This window comes from Fusarium sambucinum, chromosome I, assembly GCF_050947815.1.
Source record: "Fusarium sambucinum isolate potato_lamoka chromosome I, whole genome shotgun sequence".
In the NCBI taxonomy this organism is placed as follows: Eukaryota; Fungi; Ascomycota; class Sordariomycetes; order Hypocreales; family Nectriaceae; genus Fusarium; species Fusarium sambucinum.
The window spans coordinates 9,928,918-9,945,128 of NC_139294.1; the positions used below are offsets into that span (position 1 = coordinate 9,928,918).

Sequence of the window (16,211 nt, forward strand, 5' to 3'; positions counted from 1 at the left end):
CAATGGATGCCCCTTCAACCTCCAACTCTTCGGCTCAGCAGTCTCCTTCTGTTCAGATGGTCCCTCAGCCAGCTCCCACCCAAGGCAACAACCCATCAACCGCTCCTTTCCTTCAGGACTTTACACTCATTGCCGAGGCTGCCAAGCGAGCCCAGATGGCCATCATGATTCGCGATTTTGAAGACTGTGGCCTGTAAAGTCACAACAGGCTATGCAGTCCAACAAGAGAAAGAAAGGGAAAAGATGATCGAAACCATGCCTACCTCGACCAAAAGTCAACTCGACAAATCACTTGAGAGACCTTGATTGGGGGGAGATGTGCAGCAGTGGCATGTTTGGCTTATCCCACCTCACCAATCACGGCGTCCATGGGCCATATTCACATTCTTTGTCTCTCATATCACTCACCATCAACCACCACCACTTTCTTACGCATCATTACCATCATTGCTATCATGGTTATCGTAGGAAAGTGGCCCCATCAAGAAAAAAAAAGACATGGATATGGGCATCTTTTCTCGGCTCTATTCCGACTACGACTACGACTACTGCACAACCACGCACGCATCTCATGTGGGCCATACCTTTCTATCCCCATTCGGCTCTTCATCCGACCGATAAAAGGCTCGGTTCGTTTCTTTCTCGAGCTTCTCTTTAATCTTGCCGGGCCGGGAATGTTTGGATATCGACATTGTATTCCCGGAATGAACGGCCGTCATCTTGGCCCGATTCTCGGCTTTTTCTCCGCAAGCAACCAAACCAACAACGACGCATCCGGACGTTGTCGTCATACCAAGGCATTTTGGTTCATCTTCTATCTTGATATCCTGCTTTTTTTGACATTCTTCGGGTCTTGCTTTCTTCTTTTCTTTCCCATTTCGGTATCAACAGCGGATATCTGGTGTTTCGGCGTTTTGGCACAAAAATGAAGGGCACATAAATGATCCCCATACATTAGTTTAGTTCGTTTCTTGTTTTCTCTCCTCCCCCCCATTACACACTCCACTTTCTGCAACGACATGAGATATTCTTGTGTGTCCATGTATTCATACTGCTGGTACATAGATGAATGACTGGATGGACGAACGTCTTTTATACCACGGGGGGTGGATCATGTTTTATTAGTTATGAGGCCGAAAATGCCACGGCCAGGATGGGCTAAGCTGCTTTGATAGATACATTGCAGTACTATAATGAGATAAACAGTCACACACAGACATGAATTCCTTGATTGTGATGAATCGTGCTTCTGAGGTGAACGATGCTACTTTCGGCACTTGAAGTAGATTCCAGATGCCTCATGCACGTGGCCATTCCCAGCATATTGGGTACCTAAGAACAATACACTCCACTGTTTAAATGCATTCAGCTGTCAGCCAACTGCCGCGGTTGGAACAGTTTGATAAACGATAAATCTTTTGATAAGATAACAACGGCTACCAAATCACTAACTGCTACAGTACAAGCACTACTTCGTATGCAGTCCTCCGGGTATCAAAAAAAGTAGGCCGCAGGGTAAGGAACACATTATCTAGCAAGTCAGTTCATTTGTATATAGGATATAGCTAGCTGTTTACTTTTGTACCCTAAAGCTGAGAAGTCAACGTTTCTGTTTCCGACGTCTGCTATAACCAAATAACATAAAAGTCCAAGTCTCCCCTCCATCACAACTCTTCAAAGTCGTGAGACAACAAACTAAATGAGAAAACATCGAGATCTATCACAAAAGTTCCTTGTCGCATTCCCCCCAAATCAAGCCTAAGCCTAACCCTGCTCGACATGAGGCCCCCCGCACGCACTCCCAAAAGCTCATCAACGGCACAGCAAAACCATTCGGCAAGGCTCAGTGCTACGTATCGGTCAACTCCGTGTCTATCTGGATCTTGCAACTCACTGTAACCCTACTTCTGAAAACAAGATGGTGTTGAGAAACGTGGGTTGTCACACACACTATCTTACATAAACTGAAATCTTTGACCACAAGAACCACCCTCAAGGAAAACGATAGCCCTGCGAGACGTAGACTTTGACGTGGGCTCAGACTCAAGACTCGGCCGTAAATATACTTGGCACGGGCCCCCTGGCGTTTCAACGCTCTTCAGCTCTCGACAGTTTATTTCCTCTTTTGATCCGGGGAAATCCTTCCGTCTGCAAAGCACAACCAACTGCATATCATCCATCATCATGCCCTTGCTGCGAACTCAAATTGTCGAACCAACACCATTCCTCTGGGTATCCTCGAGGCTGAGTTTCGAGCCCCATGCGATCCTTTCTCAACACCCCTAAGAGATGGAATTATCAGCCACCCGATTTACAATGATTAATAGACCGTAGAGACAGGCTCGTCTTCTCGTCGAGTCGAGTTGACTGTATCAATCTTGTTTTCACTGTTGTCTCTTTCAATATGGCCACTTCTCAAGCCTCTGAGCATTTTCTTTTCACAGGGCTGAGAGAGCTCATCGTCTTCTTTCCAAAATCCGAAGAAAATTCTGATTTCGAGAAATGTCGATGGCGAACAAAAAGCAATAACCGCTGTCGTCGTGAGCGGACGGGCGTGGTAGACGAAGCCATAGCCCTTTGGTTGGATATTGAGAAGACGAAAACATGCCCAGATATTGCCATTTTTTACCCAAAGGTTGAGCAATTGCTTCAACTCGTTTACTGTGGCCAGCACTTCAAATTCGCTCTGCCCTTATCTCAAGAGTGGAAAGAGAAGCACGGCATGGATGCCAACTTGACCCAGGCTCCATCTGGGGCCCAAGAGCCCAAGAGGGTTTTGATAGAGGACTCAGACGATGCATCACAGCCGGGGACACCAGAGCCAGAGGTATTCGATCATTCTTGCCTCAGCGACACCTCGCCCTTTCCTACTCCTCTCACTGAAGTTGATTCAGTCAGAACTCCAATCGAGGGTCCGGCTTGCATCCTTGACAGTTCTATACTAGACACTTCATCCGGGGCGGTTAGTAAGACCCCCTCGTCTGTGGCAAACAACAACTCCAACATCAATGCCATCACGAAAGATATTTCGACCTTGTCTCTTGGCCATACCTACTCGACCTCAGACAGGTCGCCCGATAATGACAAGCCAGCCTATGCAGAAAGCATCTCAGAGGACGATGAGCTTTCTTTTCAGGGAACATCAGAGAGGCTCTCAGTCATCCCTGATAGAAAGCCTGTTGCTGAACAAGCGGCTTCTGATGTTATAGCACGCCAAGAAAATACCCTCGTGGTTGAAGATGACCCTCTCGACCATCCAATCAATCTTGAGGGTATCGGCATTGGTCGACTGTATCGACAGGGGACTTTGAAGAGAAGCTCGCCCATCCTAGAAGCTCTCACCGCTCCCCCTACTCTAAAGCTGCGGAAACATGGCGTTGTATATGTTTTGCAGCACACCAAACACGAAAAAGTCTTCAAAATCGGATACACTGGACACAATGCCGTCAATAGACAAAACCAATCCCGAAATTGCTATGGGAAAGACACCAAGGTCATCTATGAATCCGAGACTGACTTTGCTGGCGCTGAGAAAGCCGAACAACTAGCACATGTATTCCTTGGAAATCACAACCTCAAAGTTCGCGAATGCGCATCTTGTGGCGGAGGCCATAAAGAATGGTATTATGATCAAACAGGTGATGTTCTTATTGCCACGCTCAAGGTGATGGAAGATTTTGTTCAGCTGCCTGCTTATGAGTTGAAGGCTGGTCAGAAAGAGGACGGAGAAATGGTGGTATCGCAAGAGGCAGAAAAGAGAATCAAAAGCATGTTCGACATTTCTATCCAAGGGCTCCAAGGCTCTGTGGGTACACAAAACGGGCCTGCCAGCATCCAAATGGGTTCGACTACCGCGCAGACTGCTGTCCCTCAAGCAATGGATGATATCCCTATCAAGTCGACAGAGGCAGAGCCTTTGAAGACCTCGGAATCATCTGCTGGCGTAGCTGCGGGTCGGATCATGGGAAAAGTGAAGAAAGAAATTGGAAAATTGGTGAAGAGTCGATATTCATTTTCCAGAGAGGGTACGCCTGAGTCGAGCGATTCTCGAGAGCCACCAGGCGAGGGGGAGAAATTCTTTGCCACATTTCTCTGGACACTCGGAGGTGGCAGGCCTGGTGATGCTTCAAAGGGAGGTAAGAGTCCTCGAGGATGGAGCGCGCTCATCCAAGCTATGACACTCAGAAAGGACAAGTTCAAGGAGGGTTTTGCTACGGGTAAACGAGAGGCTGAAATGGCGAGCTGACGGTAGGACGCATGTTGGTTCGTGTATTTGAGTATGCGTATGCGTATGCGTATGTATCTGTATATGTTAGTTGTATGTTTATTTTAGTGATCCAACTGCTTCTGCACAGTTTCGATGAGCTATGCTGGTGTTTAGTTGGTGTCGTGACCAGATCCTGCTGTACAAGGTGCGTCTTGTGTTGTAGCACAACATGTGCATATGATGCAGGTCAGACCTGACTTTTTGCGTCTCTCTCGATCTGTACTTTGTTGAATCTTGTAGTGATCTGATTATCTGATCAACATGAATGTCATGATTTTGGTCATCGGCATGTCAAGCCAGCAGCTGAGACTGACACATTAGGTACGACCGTTTGCAAGCCCCGCCATCTGCTTCACATGTCAAAACGGCAACCGTTTTATCAGTTTTAACAGCGTATTACAGAGCATAGTTCCTTCCTTATAAACGTTCGATAATAAACGGAAGTTGCTCTCGAATATCAACCCCCGTTCATGCCTGCCAATTTATCTTAGCGTACACGCTAGATAAGCACTCCGGATGCTCGTACGGGAAGGAGAGCGTGTCACTCTTTCCGAAGGCTGAACAAAAAAAAGCACGCGACCAGAACAAATTTATTTCTTTTTCCTCTCCTTCGTCTTTTCTAACATTTCGACTCCAGTACATGTAGACTACTTCTTGATCTCTCTTCAGATTGATTATATCAAGTCTAACAAAATATCAAACAATATTTACGGTATATACCGACTTATAACCCCCACAAACATCTTTATTTCGTCATTACAACCCCACCATTGGATCAGAACTGATCGATCCATCCGTAGGTCCATCGCCCGACCCGAAGAGACCCTCCCCCTCACCTCCATAACGTGCGCTATCTCAACATTCGAATTCGTGTCCCGGGTCAAGCAATTTTAATTCCTACACCTATTCACCACCCTACAATCCCGGCATACCGTTCACCCAGACACCAATGGCTACCGAAAACCCCTTGGAGGATCGAATCTCCTCTGTTCCCTTCGCGGAACAAGGTCCTAAATGGGATAGCTGTTGGCAAGATGCCTTGACACCTTGGGATCGCGGTACCGCCTCCATCGCCCTTCACGACCTCCTCGCCCAAAGACCTGACCTTGTGCCGCCCTCTCAACACCAGGACCATCGCGGGCATCCTCTCCGGGACTCCGCGGGTGCTATCCAGAAGAAAACCGCTTTAGTGCCCGGCTGCGGCCGTGGTCATGACGTTCTGCTCTTGAGCTCGTGGGGCTACGACGTTTGGGGTCTCGACTATAGCGCTGCTGCGAAAGAGGAAGCCATCAAGAACCAAAAACAAGCCGAATCAGAAGGTCTCTACAAGCCTGTCGACGGTTTGGATAAGGGCAAGATTCACTGGATCACCGGCGATTTCTTCAAGCAAGATTGGTCCAAGAGTGTCGGTGATGACGGCAAGTTTGATCTCATTTACGATTATACGGTAATTCCGCATCCTTTGGCCTCGGAACTTCTAGATTCTAGGTGCTACTGCTCTTCTCTGGTAAACTAACTAACTATATAGTTCCTGTGCGCGCTGCCCCCAGACGCAAGACCAAAATGGGCCAAGCGCATGACAGAGCTGCTTTCCCATGATGGCCGTCTCATCTGCCTCGAGTTCCCTTCAACGAAACCCATGTCCGCCAACGGCCCCCCTTGGGGCGTCTCTCCGGAGCTCTACGAAGCCCTTTTGGCAGCTCCGGGCGAAGAAATTGCATACAACGACGACGGTACCGTCCACGAGGATCCCTGCTCAAAACCTTGGGCCGACGCCCTACATCGACTGAGTCTCCTCAAACCAACAAGGACGCACAAGGCCGGCACAAGTCCAGAAGGCGTAGTGATGGACTTCCTCTCTGTGTGGAGTCGATAGCCAAACTGAGTGCTCTCGGTGACCGAAGCTTCTTTTACGTCTCGATACCAAACAGCCGTCGCATATGATTTGTCGCCGTTGTACACAAAAGAAAAAAAGCGATCTTCTGTTTTCCTTCTCATCATGATGCTTTTCGAAGAGAGTTGTAATGCTCTCCCAATCCGTAGCCGTGCCTGTAGTATGCCAGCCATAGTGTCTTTCCCGACTCGGTCCCTTCTTCCTCGCCAATGCGTTCCATGCGTCCATCTTGCACCACTCGAATCTCTACTTTATACTGTCGTGCCAGTGCCATGAGCTCGAGCTGTCCTCCCCATTCAGCAGTATCCTTCATCTTGCGAGCATAGCCTTCGAGATCTTCTTCAAGGAACGGAGAAAAATCGTCTCCGTGCTCCAGCATGTAATTCGAAGCGACCCGTCGTACTGTCTTATAAGCCGGCTCTTGCGTAGTTCCATCACTAAGAGGAATTTCGTTTTGTCCCAATTGATCAGCAACCGCGGAAAACAGGCAATGTCCATCCGGTGCAATGTCCTGCTCTACCAGGCCGTGCTTCTCAAACATCGTCTTCATATATTCGCTCTCTTTTGCCCGGTAATTCGTCATGTTGGATGCTTCATCCTCTGCGCGCTGAGCCTCGGCTTCTTGCTCAGCAGCCCGTCGAGCCATTCTCTCCTTCTGGCGATTGCGTTTCTTCCCAGGTTGCTGTTGCTGTTCTACTGGTTGCGAAAGGCTAAGTTTTTGAGCCTCTTCAGCCAGCTTATCCTCATTTGGCTTGTCCTCCACCTGGGGAACGGCATCGTCTTCCTTGTTGTCGTTGTCGTTGTTTGTGCTCTCGCTCGGGTTCAGGGCAGCGATCTCGGCGACTTGCTTGTCTCGTAGCTGACGTTCCATCTCTGCACACTCATCATTGACGCCCTTCCGAGTCTTTTTGGTAGCGTTCTTCTTCTTTCCTGTTATGCGACCTTGCAGATCCTTTAGCTCACGGCGGTGTCGCGTCTGAATCTGCTCAAGGGTTTCTATTGGTGCGGGGTTATCCATGATGGGTTTGTGATATCGTCAGAGGTAGTACAAGCTTCGGTGAAATTTAAGACTTTAGTAGGGTAAATCGTGGAGACCTAAAAAGAATTGGCCAGGTCGTCAAGAAGCTAAAGAAGACGAACTTTGTTCAAAAAATATTAAAGCTTAAAGAGCTGTGCAGCAAACCGCGGGGTAGTGGGAAAACTCATCAGTGGGGCATTTATTAAATTAAAGATGACGTTGATTCTACTGAGACAGCTTTACTTCATTCAACGCAATATGTGGTGGGACTCAGCCATGTACATATCAGAGAAATCCAACTTACATACAAGGTAAAAGATACTTTGACATCAAGTCCTATGGCTTAGTCTGTGAGCGGCGTCTACAGCAATGGACAGGAGTGTTTGTATTGAAACAGGCCATGCCTGGTCTTCATTTATATTTTTACTATCTAATTCTTCAAGTCCAACTATACCTGGCCTTCGGGGCAGGTTCGAACTTATATGTGGCCTTGCAGCAACTTTCGCTATAGGCAAAAATCTTTCTCGCCAGGGTTGTGACAAACCTCTGACCAGAGCAATGACGGAAGGGCCTATGTATCCTCCCAACTTTTTGATGACTGTAACATCATTTCAGTAAAAGAAAGAAACCTAACTCCATAGCGAGTGCCGGCCAGCTCTGAGGCCGCCCTCAACCCATCCCAAAGTTGTTATATAGAAAAGGGTATAATATCCGCCTGTGACTCTTCCTTATCCAAGGTGATTGAGAAAGAAAACAAAGAAAAATAATGAAAGTAATGATTGCCGTCGTGGCTACTATGAAATCATGTAATGTATATACTAGAATCCCTTGAAAGGGTCATCACGGAAGAAGTCTTCCTCTCCAGCTGTCCTACTTCCGTAATAGTAGTCGTCGTTTGTTGTACGGGTGCTGCGAGAATTGTAGCTATCTCGGTGTCGGCTTCGACTTCTTCGTCTTCGTTGTTCCTTGCTTCGCCTCCGAAGTGAGTGCCGGAATTGGTCTTGTTCGTTAGGATAGTTGTTGATTTGAGAGAATGCCAATGGGCTGATGAAAGCTTCCATTCGCACGGTACCGATAGCATCAAAGAAGTTGCCTGCATGAGATGAAGCTTCTGATGCTTGGTGTGAGCCCGTTTGGCTCACTGCCCATACTCCATTACTTGATGTGTGTGACTGGTAGATATCAGAATCTGCCGTCCCAATACTCTGATCGGTGGTGCTGTTGGTCGACTGGTGACCCGTAATAGGACCAGAGAACCCTCGGAAAGAAAGTGGTGGTGGTACATGGCCACCTGTATTGCTCCGCTTGCGACCATGAGCCGCGGCTTGGTTGCGATCATGGAAGCGTGGTATCAATGGGGGTTGTGCTGCATCTATCGAATCATCTCGACTTGTGAATCCTCCAGCAGGTTCAATCGTTGGGAAGTTCGCCATGTCCCCCACCTGTGAAGATGGCACACTTGGAATGCTGGGGATACTGGGAACACTGGGTGGTGCAGCACGGCCAACCGTGCGTCCCTTGGCAAGACGGATTGAGTCTCTTATACCACCACGCTTCAACTTTGGTTGGGGTGCTTCAAACTCAGGCATCGGTGTATTTTGGACTGCTGGCGGCGCTGAGATGTTTTCAGGAACGGCTTGAGACGAGTGTGCGAGGAATGATAAGGCTGTTAACCAGATGTAATGTCGTTCAGCAGAGTCGGCTGTGAACTTCAAAGCCCTTTGCGGTGTCAAAATTAAAATGGATCGGTTGAAAACTGATGCCACCCCCTTTGGTGGAGGGTTGTCATCCTTGACATCGAGTACGGATTGGATTGTCACTGTATTCGTTAGCGGTATTCTCATGAACAGAACTAAAATCACTTACATTTTCGACCAGCCTTGCCCATGAGGGCGCTTCCGGAGGCTGGCTGCTTGCTGCTCCACAGAATAGCTCGCTCATAAGGGGCGAGCCAAACCCATCTTTTGTGGCGATCGTTGCCAGTATCATCCTTGCCGTTGTTTTCGGGCATACCAAAAGATTTTCTTCTGCGAACATACTTGAACATCCACTCGCCAACCATGGTCTGAGCAATAGCGTCCACTACACTCGTGTTCTGGGCAGCGTTCTGTGTGGAAGGTGGGTCGGTACTGGATGTATTGAGTGTGTTTCCAGTATTGTAGGTGTTGAAGGTGTTGTCCGTATTAGTGGAGAGCTTGTGCTGGTGCCTGTACTGACCACTATGGTGAGCACGAGCGCGAGGAGTTGTAATGTCGTTCTTCGGCAGGGGAGGAAGGCCCGGACTCTCAGGGGCTTCGGTGGAAGGGGACAATGGAGCAGTTGACCGGCTATCTTGCTTGCGATGTCGTTGATGGCGGGGTAATGCAGCGGCAGAACGGACTTTTCGAACACTGCCAGCCCGATGGATGCGGCCTGATCCACGACGCTGGAAGAAATCGTCCCGCGTTGGACTTCTCTGGCCATCACTAGGAGCACTCGTGCTTGTTGGAACATTTCTAGAGCTAGCTCTGGTAGGAATAGGGAATGGGGGAGGGGTTTTGGTGTCGGTCAGGCTGGGGCTCCTTGGCCGGCCCTGGTGACTAGCAATACCACTTTGTATCATGGCTGCTTTGCGCATGACGCTGGCTCGATTGGGTGGCATGGCAACAGGGCTCTTCTCCAAACCTTTTCCAGATTTGACCGTGAAGGGTTGGTGAAGCTCTGTAGTAACTCGAGGTCCTTGACGCACCATAATCTGCTCAGGAGATGTTGGGATGGTACCGATGGTCGTTGTGGTTCCAGTTGAGCTACGCTTGCCAAAACGACTCGAAATGGACTTGGGTCGAGGCGCAGATAATGCCGTTCGATACTCCAAATCACTCAAATCGGCATCGCCAAACTCATCCACTTCGTCAGAGCTTCCACCATCAAACCCAGCGAAAAGACTACTAAAACGAGGTGGTCGTCTCATTGGAGCTCTTTGGCTAGAGAGGGGGCCATCATCGTTGCCTCCTGGATATACGTCATGAAAGGAGTCCTCCTCAGGTAAGGATATCGGAGATGAGGGTTGGTCGCTGAAGCTCTGCCTATCCAATCGACGCGGGTTTCGTGGTGGCACGTTGCCGGGGACCGGTGTAAAGTTCTTTGTTACGTCAATGCCAGACGGATTGGGCGAAGAAGGCCGCGAGGAAATAGCAGATGGCTGAAGATGAGCGGGAAGTAAAGCCATTCGCTTGTCTGTCTGAATGCCTTCTGTTTGTACGGCTACTTCAGCTGTTGATTTTGATGTTGGTTCAGATAACTTGACTTGGCAGCCAAAGTCTTTATGAAGAACTGGTAACCGAGGTTCTCTGGGTGTGCTGGGGCGACTGCTTGGGGGGTGAACGCTGATACTTGGAATTGCAAGCGGGGGAGGGGATGGCAAGCGACTGGGTGCTGCAGGAGATGGGTGAGTAGGTGGACTATCAGTCTGCGTAAAGGACGCAACCATAAGAGGCTTTTCTACCACGGGAGACTGTACTGGAGGTGGTGGAGGTGGGCGAGTAGGCGATTTGGGCGTCATGGGGGGTATCAATGGCTCTTCGCTCGTTTGAACAGCGGTTGAGACCATAACCTGACGAGTCGCTAAAGGTTCGAAACTGAATGGGCGAACACGCTTGCGGCGCTGGTTGGCTTCAATCTCGCCATCTCTAGGTGAACACTCAACTTCTGAGGGCTTGGTACGATTCAGACGCTCGGGTGTCGCGGGTTTCACAGGAGACAGCTTAGGCGAAGGTGGTGGCGAGTATTGAATCCCAGTGTCGACGTACGAAACTTTGAGCGCTGTGACAACGGGAAGAGTCGCATTCTCGTTCTCCTCATCCTCCAAAGCTTCTGGTACAGGATCGTTCATAAAAAGTCGGCCGCGAGTTACGCTTCCTGTCCTCTTGATACTCTCCAAGCTCTGATTTCGAGCATGGAATCGCTTTACTGGGCTGTCTCGGCTGAGATTCCGTACATGGAAAGACGGTGCGTAGTTTGACATGGCGCTTTCCCGGCCATTGTCGAAGTCACTTTGCTCGTCTTCATCGTCAAAGTTCAGTTCATCAGCCAAGGTGTTCCCATTCATTCTCAACACTCCAATGCCACTTGTCATGGAAAACCGAACACTATTGGTCATGCTCATAGTTCTGATGCTTGCAGCATCGTTCTCGCGACCACTTTCCTCAGCTTCGCTATCATGACCAGGAATCGCCCCAGTATGTGTGTTCTTCGATTGGGTTTGTTGGTATGCGGCGACTTCGTCGAGAACAATTTGTAGGCGGTTTTCCGCGACGTGAAGCCGATGTTCGAACTTCCGTCGTTCGTTCTCCCAGCCTTCCTTCTCTTGAGCCCATAGATTGTGGACTCTGACCGAATCCTCTTCTTGGACTCGAAGCTTCTTTTGAAGAGTTTCCAGTCGCTTTCTTGTATCCGCGACAGATTCAACAGCATCTTCCTTCTCACGGGCCAACTCTCTTAGTGCTGAGGAAGATCCACCTTCCAGTAGAGAAAGTTGTCGCTTGAGAGATCTGCTTTCCTTTCCTGTTTCGGTGAGGTTCTGTTTCAGCAAGTCCTTCTCCTCTTTTATCGCGTGCAGAGATGCTTCGAGTGCTTCGATCTGTCGAGTCTTCTCCTCCTGATCTCGACGAAGGTTCAAAATCTCGGATACTAAGTTGGCGTGCAAGGTGGGAGTAAATCGTCGAGGGTCCAATATGCTGATCGTTTCATCGGTTGTGACATTCCTGGATGATCTTTTGGAGCCCATATCATTCGGTAGTTGGGGAGGAGAAGAATCTGGTCCTGGTGGTGTGACAGAGCGCCGTGACTTTTTTGATGTCCTCGAAGGTGTTCGGTAGGGAGTATCCAAAGGGGTCGGCAGCGAAGTAGCAGCCGGCCCGCTCAGATACTCATCATCTGTCTCCCAAACGCCCATGGTGAAGTTCTAAGATACTGCAGTGGAAGTGAAAAAAAACTGCTGTTCACTTGCGTAGCTCGACGCAGGCCCAGTGCTGTGCCCTGCTGAAGATATTCAGTGTCGGCGCAGTATTGTGTTCTAGAGCATGTGATCAGTTATTGCAAATGCATCCAGGGATATAGAATGAGAACAAACCTATGGATAGAACTATACTGGACAGAATATCAAAGGTCTCAAAGATTCACAAAAGTTGGTGGCTCGAACTAAAGAGAATAGTCTCAATGCCACTAAGCTTGCCGTTTTGTTCATGGATCGTATCATGGCTACGCATTAATTTATTAGCTCTCTAACTTTGCAGAAACGACAATGCGATTGGGTCAGGCGCAATGCAATGCATGTTCAATTCATGGTAGAATGTAGTATATGTGACAACGGGAGTGATTTGAAACCGGCATTGACTTACAACTTGAGGGAACGCAGACAACTGGCGTTTTGAATTAACCTCGCTGCTCACATGTAGAGCTAACGCAATGCCATGGCACCTACTACAGTGAGGACTGACTGTAAAAAAGGTTGGAGACAAAGTAAAAGTGCAATGAGTGACCCGGTACAAAGAAGAGAATGCCGATATGAAAGCCAGTACCAGCACTAGCAGTGGCAAGGCAGAAGCAATGGAAGACAAAGACCAACACAAAGTGAGGAGCTTGATGGCGAGAGAGGAAAGATAAGGAATGATGAAGGTATGCTCAAGAATCTCGAGGGTTCAAGAGGTAGGTAGTAGTGACGCGGGCTGTTCCTAGGACCAAGTGTGATTAGAGCCCACGCGGCGCAGACGACCATGTCCCTGTTGAGTTATATCCACTTATGAGGCGTTCAGTTGAACAGTCCAATTGCTAATGGCAATAGAGCAGAGCCTTGTCGACGCCAACGGATGAGGGATGTCTCTCTAGCGGAAACAACCTAGCACAGGCCTGGAGCAATGACATGGGCCCTCGCAAACTTTGAGCAAAAAGGGAATGGTGATTTTGTTAGACGGCGGGAGGTGGAGCCAGGCCAGGGACCTGGTTGTCTTTGATTAAGGGTCGACGAGGCTTACTCACTCGACTGGTGAGCTAAATGAGGGACAACAGCGTCGGTACCGAAGATGTCCATCATTTCCAAAGTTTGTTGGTGCTCGTGAGTGTTCTATTAGAAGAGAGCTAACATTGGGCATACTAACAAGATGTCTCCATTGGGCTTGGAGCAATGTCAACCAACAGTTCTTGTTGTCGTTTTCTTTCAGCTTTAAACCAACTTGAATAGCTTTGTTGTCGCCTGTAGCTGGCTTTGCATCATTCCGTGCGGTCCTCTCTGTAGAATAGTGACCGTCGACGCCTCTTTCGATTCGACCCGTCCCTTCCAAGGACATCCAATCGAGTTTAGCCGCTTTGTGAGAGCTCCACCCTGGTAATCTGGCCAGGCACGTCGCATTCAATCAATTGTGGAAGTGACGAGTGATTAGGATTAGGTAGACCGGGGCCTGTAATTGACGGCACGTAGTAATTCCATTTGGTCATCCTGGTCGATGAAATGGGTCCTTGGAAACACAACAAGAAGAAAAGGCAAATGATTTGTCAAAGAATGTGCTTAAAGTGTGGTAGATGCAGATGATGTTGATGCTGATGAGGAACGGGTCATTGAGGGGTTTGATGACTGAGGCCTTCCATGAGTTCACATTTTGGCAGGTCCTCCTGCCTGACCTGACTACTAACTAAATTTGTACCGAGACGAGGGCAGGAGTGATGGTTCAACATGTTCCGTTCTATGAAGCGTTGGTGCCTGAGGCCAAAGTCGATCAAGGTAATCGAACCAAAAACCAGGAAATCTCTGCAGTCGCCTGATGATAATCTTTATCGATGCCTCTCAAAGAGTCTAGAGACAACAACGTCCCCCTTTTGGAATGCGCTAAAGAACGCTCCCCGGGAAGGCTAATGCATAAGCCAGGGGCCCTTGTGGTTCCGCAATATCGGTCCTGCATATTCCCAAGGATTGGTTAATGAGCCATCGAATAGGAAGTTCCAGGCTTCTCGTGTTGGTCTCGCCGGAGGCGCAATTTCCTCTCATTCATCATGACAATGATGCTGATGCTGATACTGATGAACTTATGGTTTTAGGTGCAATCCCCGACAATCACACACAAATCATCTTTCAAGCCCAGAAAGGCACAATGGAGCCGTTAATCATCGGTAGCAAAACAACATGGGGCTCCTCGCCGGATTGATCATTCGTCTTGACCTTCTCCATTTCTGGATAAAGTTGATTTTCCCAACAGCTTCCTACATGCCGATATGTCGATACACAAGTGTATAGATAATGTTTCGTCTATTGCCATGCGACAGCCGGATCTTATCATCTGCTTACACAACGACATAGGCGCTACTCTGTACAAAATCTGCTCCGAAGCTAGCTCTATTATTGTTATTAACGAATCTAACGCCTGGTCCAGCGTTCTGGTACCGGTACTTCAGCCTTCAGGACAAGCAGTGCACGAACCACCTTTCTAGAGGCAAACTGGCAAGCAAGGCTACGATCTCGGGGATGCAACTCCATACGTATGCCACAATTAGCCTAGGCCCTGTCACAGTCAGGGTTACTTTCTCAGCTGTCAAAGACGTGCGAATGTAAACGAGGCAAGCGATCATTTTGCCCCTGAACGCGACCAACCAACCCCATGCAATGATAACATTGCCGAGATGTAAGAAAGAAAAGACAATCTTGCTCATGTTCAATGGCTGTCACGAAAGCAAGGGCGCCTCAATCAGCTCCATTGAAACACGGTGAGAAGACTCCCAGTATCGCGATTAGCAGTTTCACTCCCCGCATACATCCCTTTAACACAAAACAAGACGCATCTCGACCTGCATTTTGCTGCGTTTACCTGCACCTCGGTCATCCCATTATGCATGCACAGCATTCGACTATTCACATGCATGTGCACTAATCTCCTACCGAGCTGTACCCCAGACGCTGTTCAGGGCCCTACCTCGCTCCCACTCCACTTCGTATGCACTCAATTTGATTATCACCGCTCCTAAGTCAAGTTTGTTTCTTGCTAAATTACCGTCGGCCATCCTAAGGACACCGACCACGAAAACAATCGATACCAACAGGTTCATAAGCAGGATTCGCATGCATTTATCCCAGTCGCCCGTTCATTTCTACTGGTCTAGCGCCTTCCTTGGATCGGTCTCTCAATTCGTTGGGCATCGACGCTACGTTGCCAACGTTGAGGCTAGCTGTGAGAAACATGTAGTTCCTATGAGAGCAAAGATCGTCCAGTAATCCAAACTACCGAGCTCCCCGGTCGTCGTTCGGCCGCCGGCGTTCCAAACAAGGCACTTGTCCCCTCATAAGAATGGTTCAAATGCAAGGACCGAATCGGAAGCACAATCCACGTTTATAGGACGATCTGATCTTCTCTCAATGCCCAAACGCTGGCGTCTGATACTGACAGCAAACAAGCATGACTGGCGATCGATGGGCTATGAGTTGTGGAAACAACCGGTACGGTGGTTCGAACAAATTTCCACTCTCGGGAGTCGGGAAGCACCACATTCATCAAACATGCCCCATTCGCCATTTACTAGTTGAGGCGCGGCCCGTTTGGACCTCAATGAATAATCCTTAGTTGACGAGCCACCAGCACTGTTCGCGCGAAGAGTTCTGTCATCTCCGTTATTAGCTCCACGCAGTTTATAGCCAACAAAGATGTATGTCCTGTCAAAGGAGCGGCAGTGACACCTGAATGTAAGACGTGAATCCTCCAAGATTTCCTATGAGGTTGGTTCATGACGCCGATAGGATGGTTCGTGCATGTAAATCCCCCTCGTGGCCCATGCACTACTAAGGCGTCACATGAAACACTCGGCTTTATCATCGCCTCATGGAGAGTTTGACTAACAGCATCGGCCAAAATACGCTATACATTCTGTCGCTCTATATCTGTAGTTTGTCTCTTTTACTCTTCTGCATTCTTCGTTGTCTCCAGTAAGGATGAGGGGAAGTGGTTTCTTCATACCTGCAGCTAATAGTTGCTCACAGGTACATAAGCAATATATTGTCTCTTGGCTGGATCGGA

General features: G+C 48.7%; 5 protein-coding genes across 5 annotated transcripts; 3 read left to right on the top strand and 2 right to left on the bottom strand.

Annotated features, from left to right (window-relative positions):
* Positions 1-2: 2 nt before the first annotated feature.
* On the top strand, positions 3-197 carry FSST1_005934 (uncharacterized protein; the record flags this gene model as incomplete). Its single annotated transcript, XM_083223793.1, has 1 exon — positions 3-197. The coding sequence occupies one exon, from the start codon at positions 3-5 to the stop codon at positions 195-197; it is 195 nt and encodes a 64-aa protein (XP_083089364.1).
* A 2,207-nt stretch (positions 198-2,404) lies between these two features.
* FSST1_005935 (GIY-YIG nuclease family protein) lies at positions 2,405-4,246 on the top strand (the record flags this gene model as incomplete). The annotated part of the gene is made up of 1 exon (XM_083232256.1): positions 2,405-4,246. The coding sequence occupies one exon, from the start codon at positions 2,405-2,407 to the stop codon at positions 4,244-4,246; it is 1,842 nt and encodes a 613-aa protein (XP_083089365.1).
* A 970-nt stretch (positions 4,247-5,216) lies between these two features.
* FSST1_005936 (S-adenosyl-L-methionine-dependent methyltransferase) lies at positions 5,217-6,143 on the top strand (the record flags this gene model as incomplete). The annotated part of the gene is made up of 2 exons (XM_083232257.1): positions 5,217-5,714; positions 5,796-6,143. 2 exons carry the CDS (start codon positions 5,217-5,219, stop codon positions 6,141-6,143), a joined length of 846 nt encoding a protein of 281 aa, XP_083089366.1.
* A 121-nt stretch (positions 6,144-6,264) lies between these two features.
* FSST1_005937 (deubiquitinase OTU2) lies at positions 6,265-7,179 on the bottom strand (the record flags this gene model as incomplete). Its single annotated transcript, XM_083232258.1, has 1 exon — positions 6,265-7,179. The coding sequence occupies one exon, from the start codon at positions 7,177-7,179 to the stop codon at positions 6,265-6,267; it is 915 nt and encodes a 304-aa protein (XP_083089367.1).
* Positions 7,180-7,997: 818 nt separating this feature from the next.
* On the bottom strand, positions 7,998-12,112 carry FSST1_005938 (uncharacterized protein; the record flags this gene model as incomplete). Its single annotated transcript, XM_083232259.1, has 2 exons — positions 7,998-8,998; positions 9,046-12,112. 2 exons carry the CDS (start codon positions 12,110-12,112, stop codon positions 7,998-8,000), a joined length of 4,068 nt encoding a protein of 1,355 aa, XP_083089368.1.
* Positions 12,113-16,211: the final 4,099 nt, after the last annotated feature.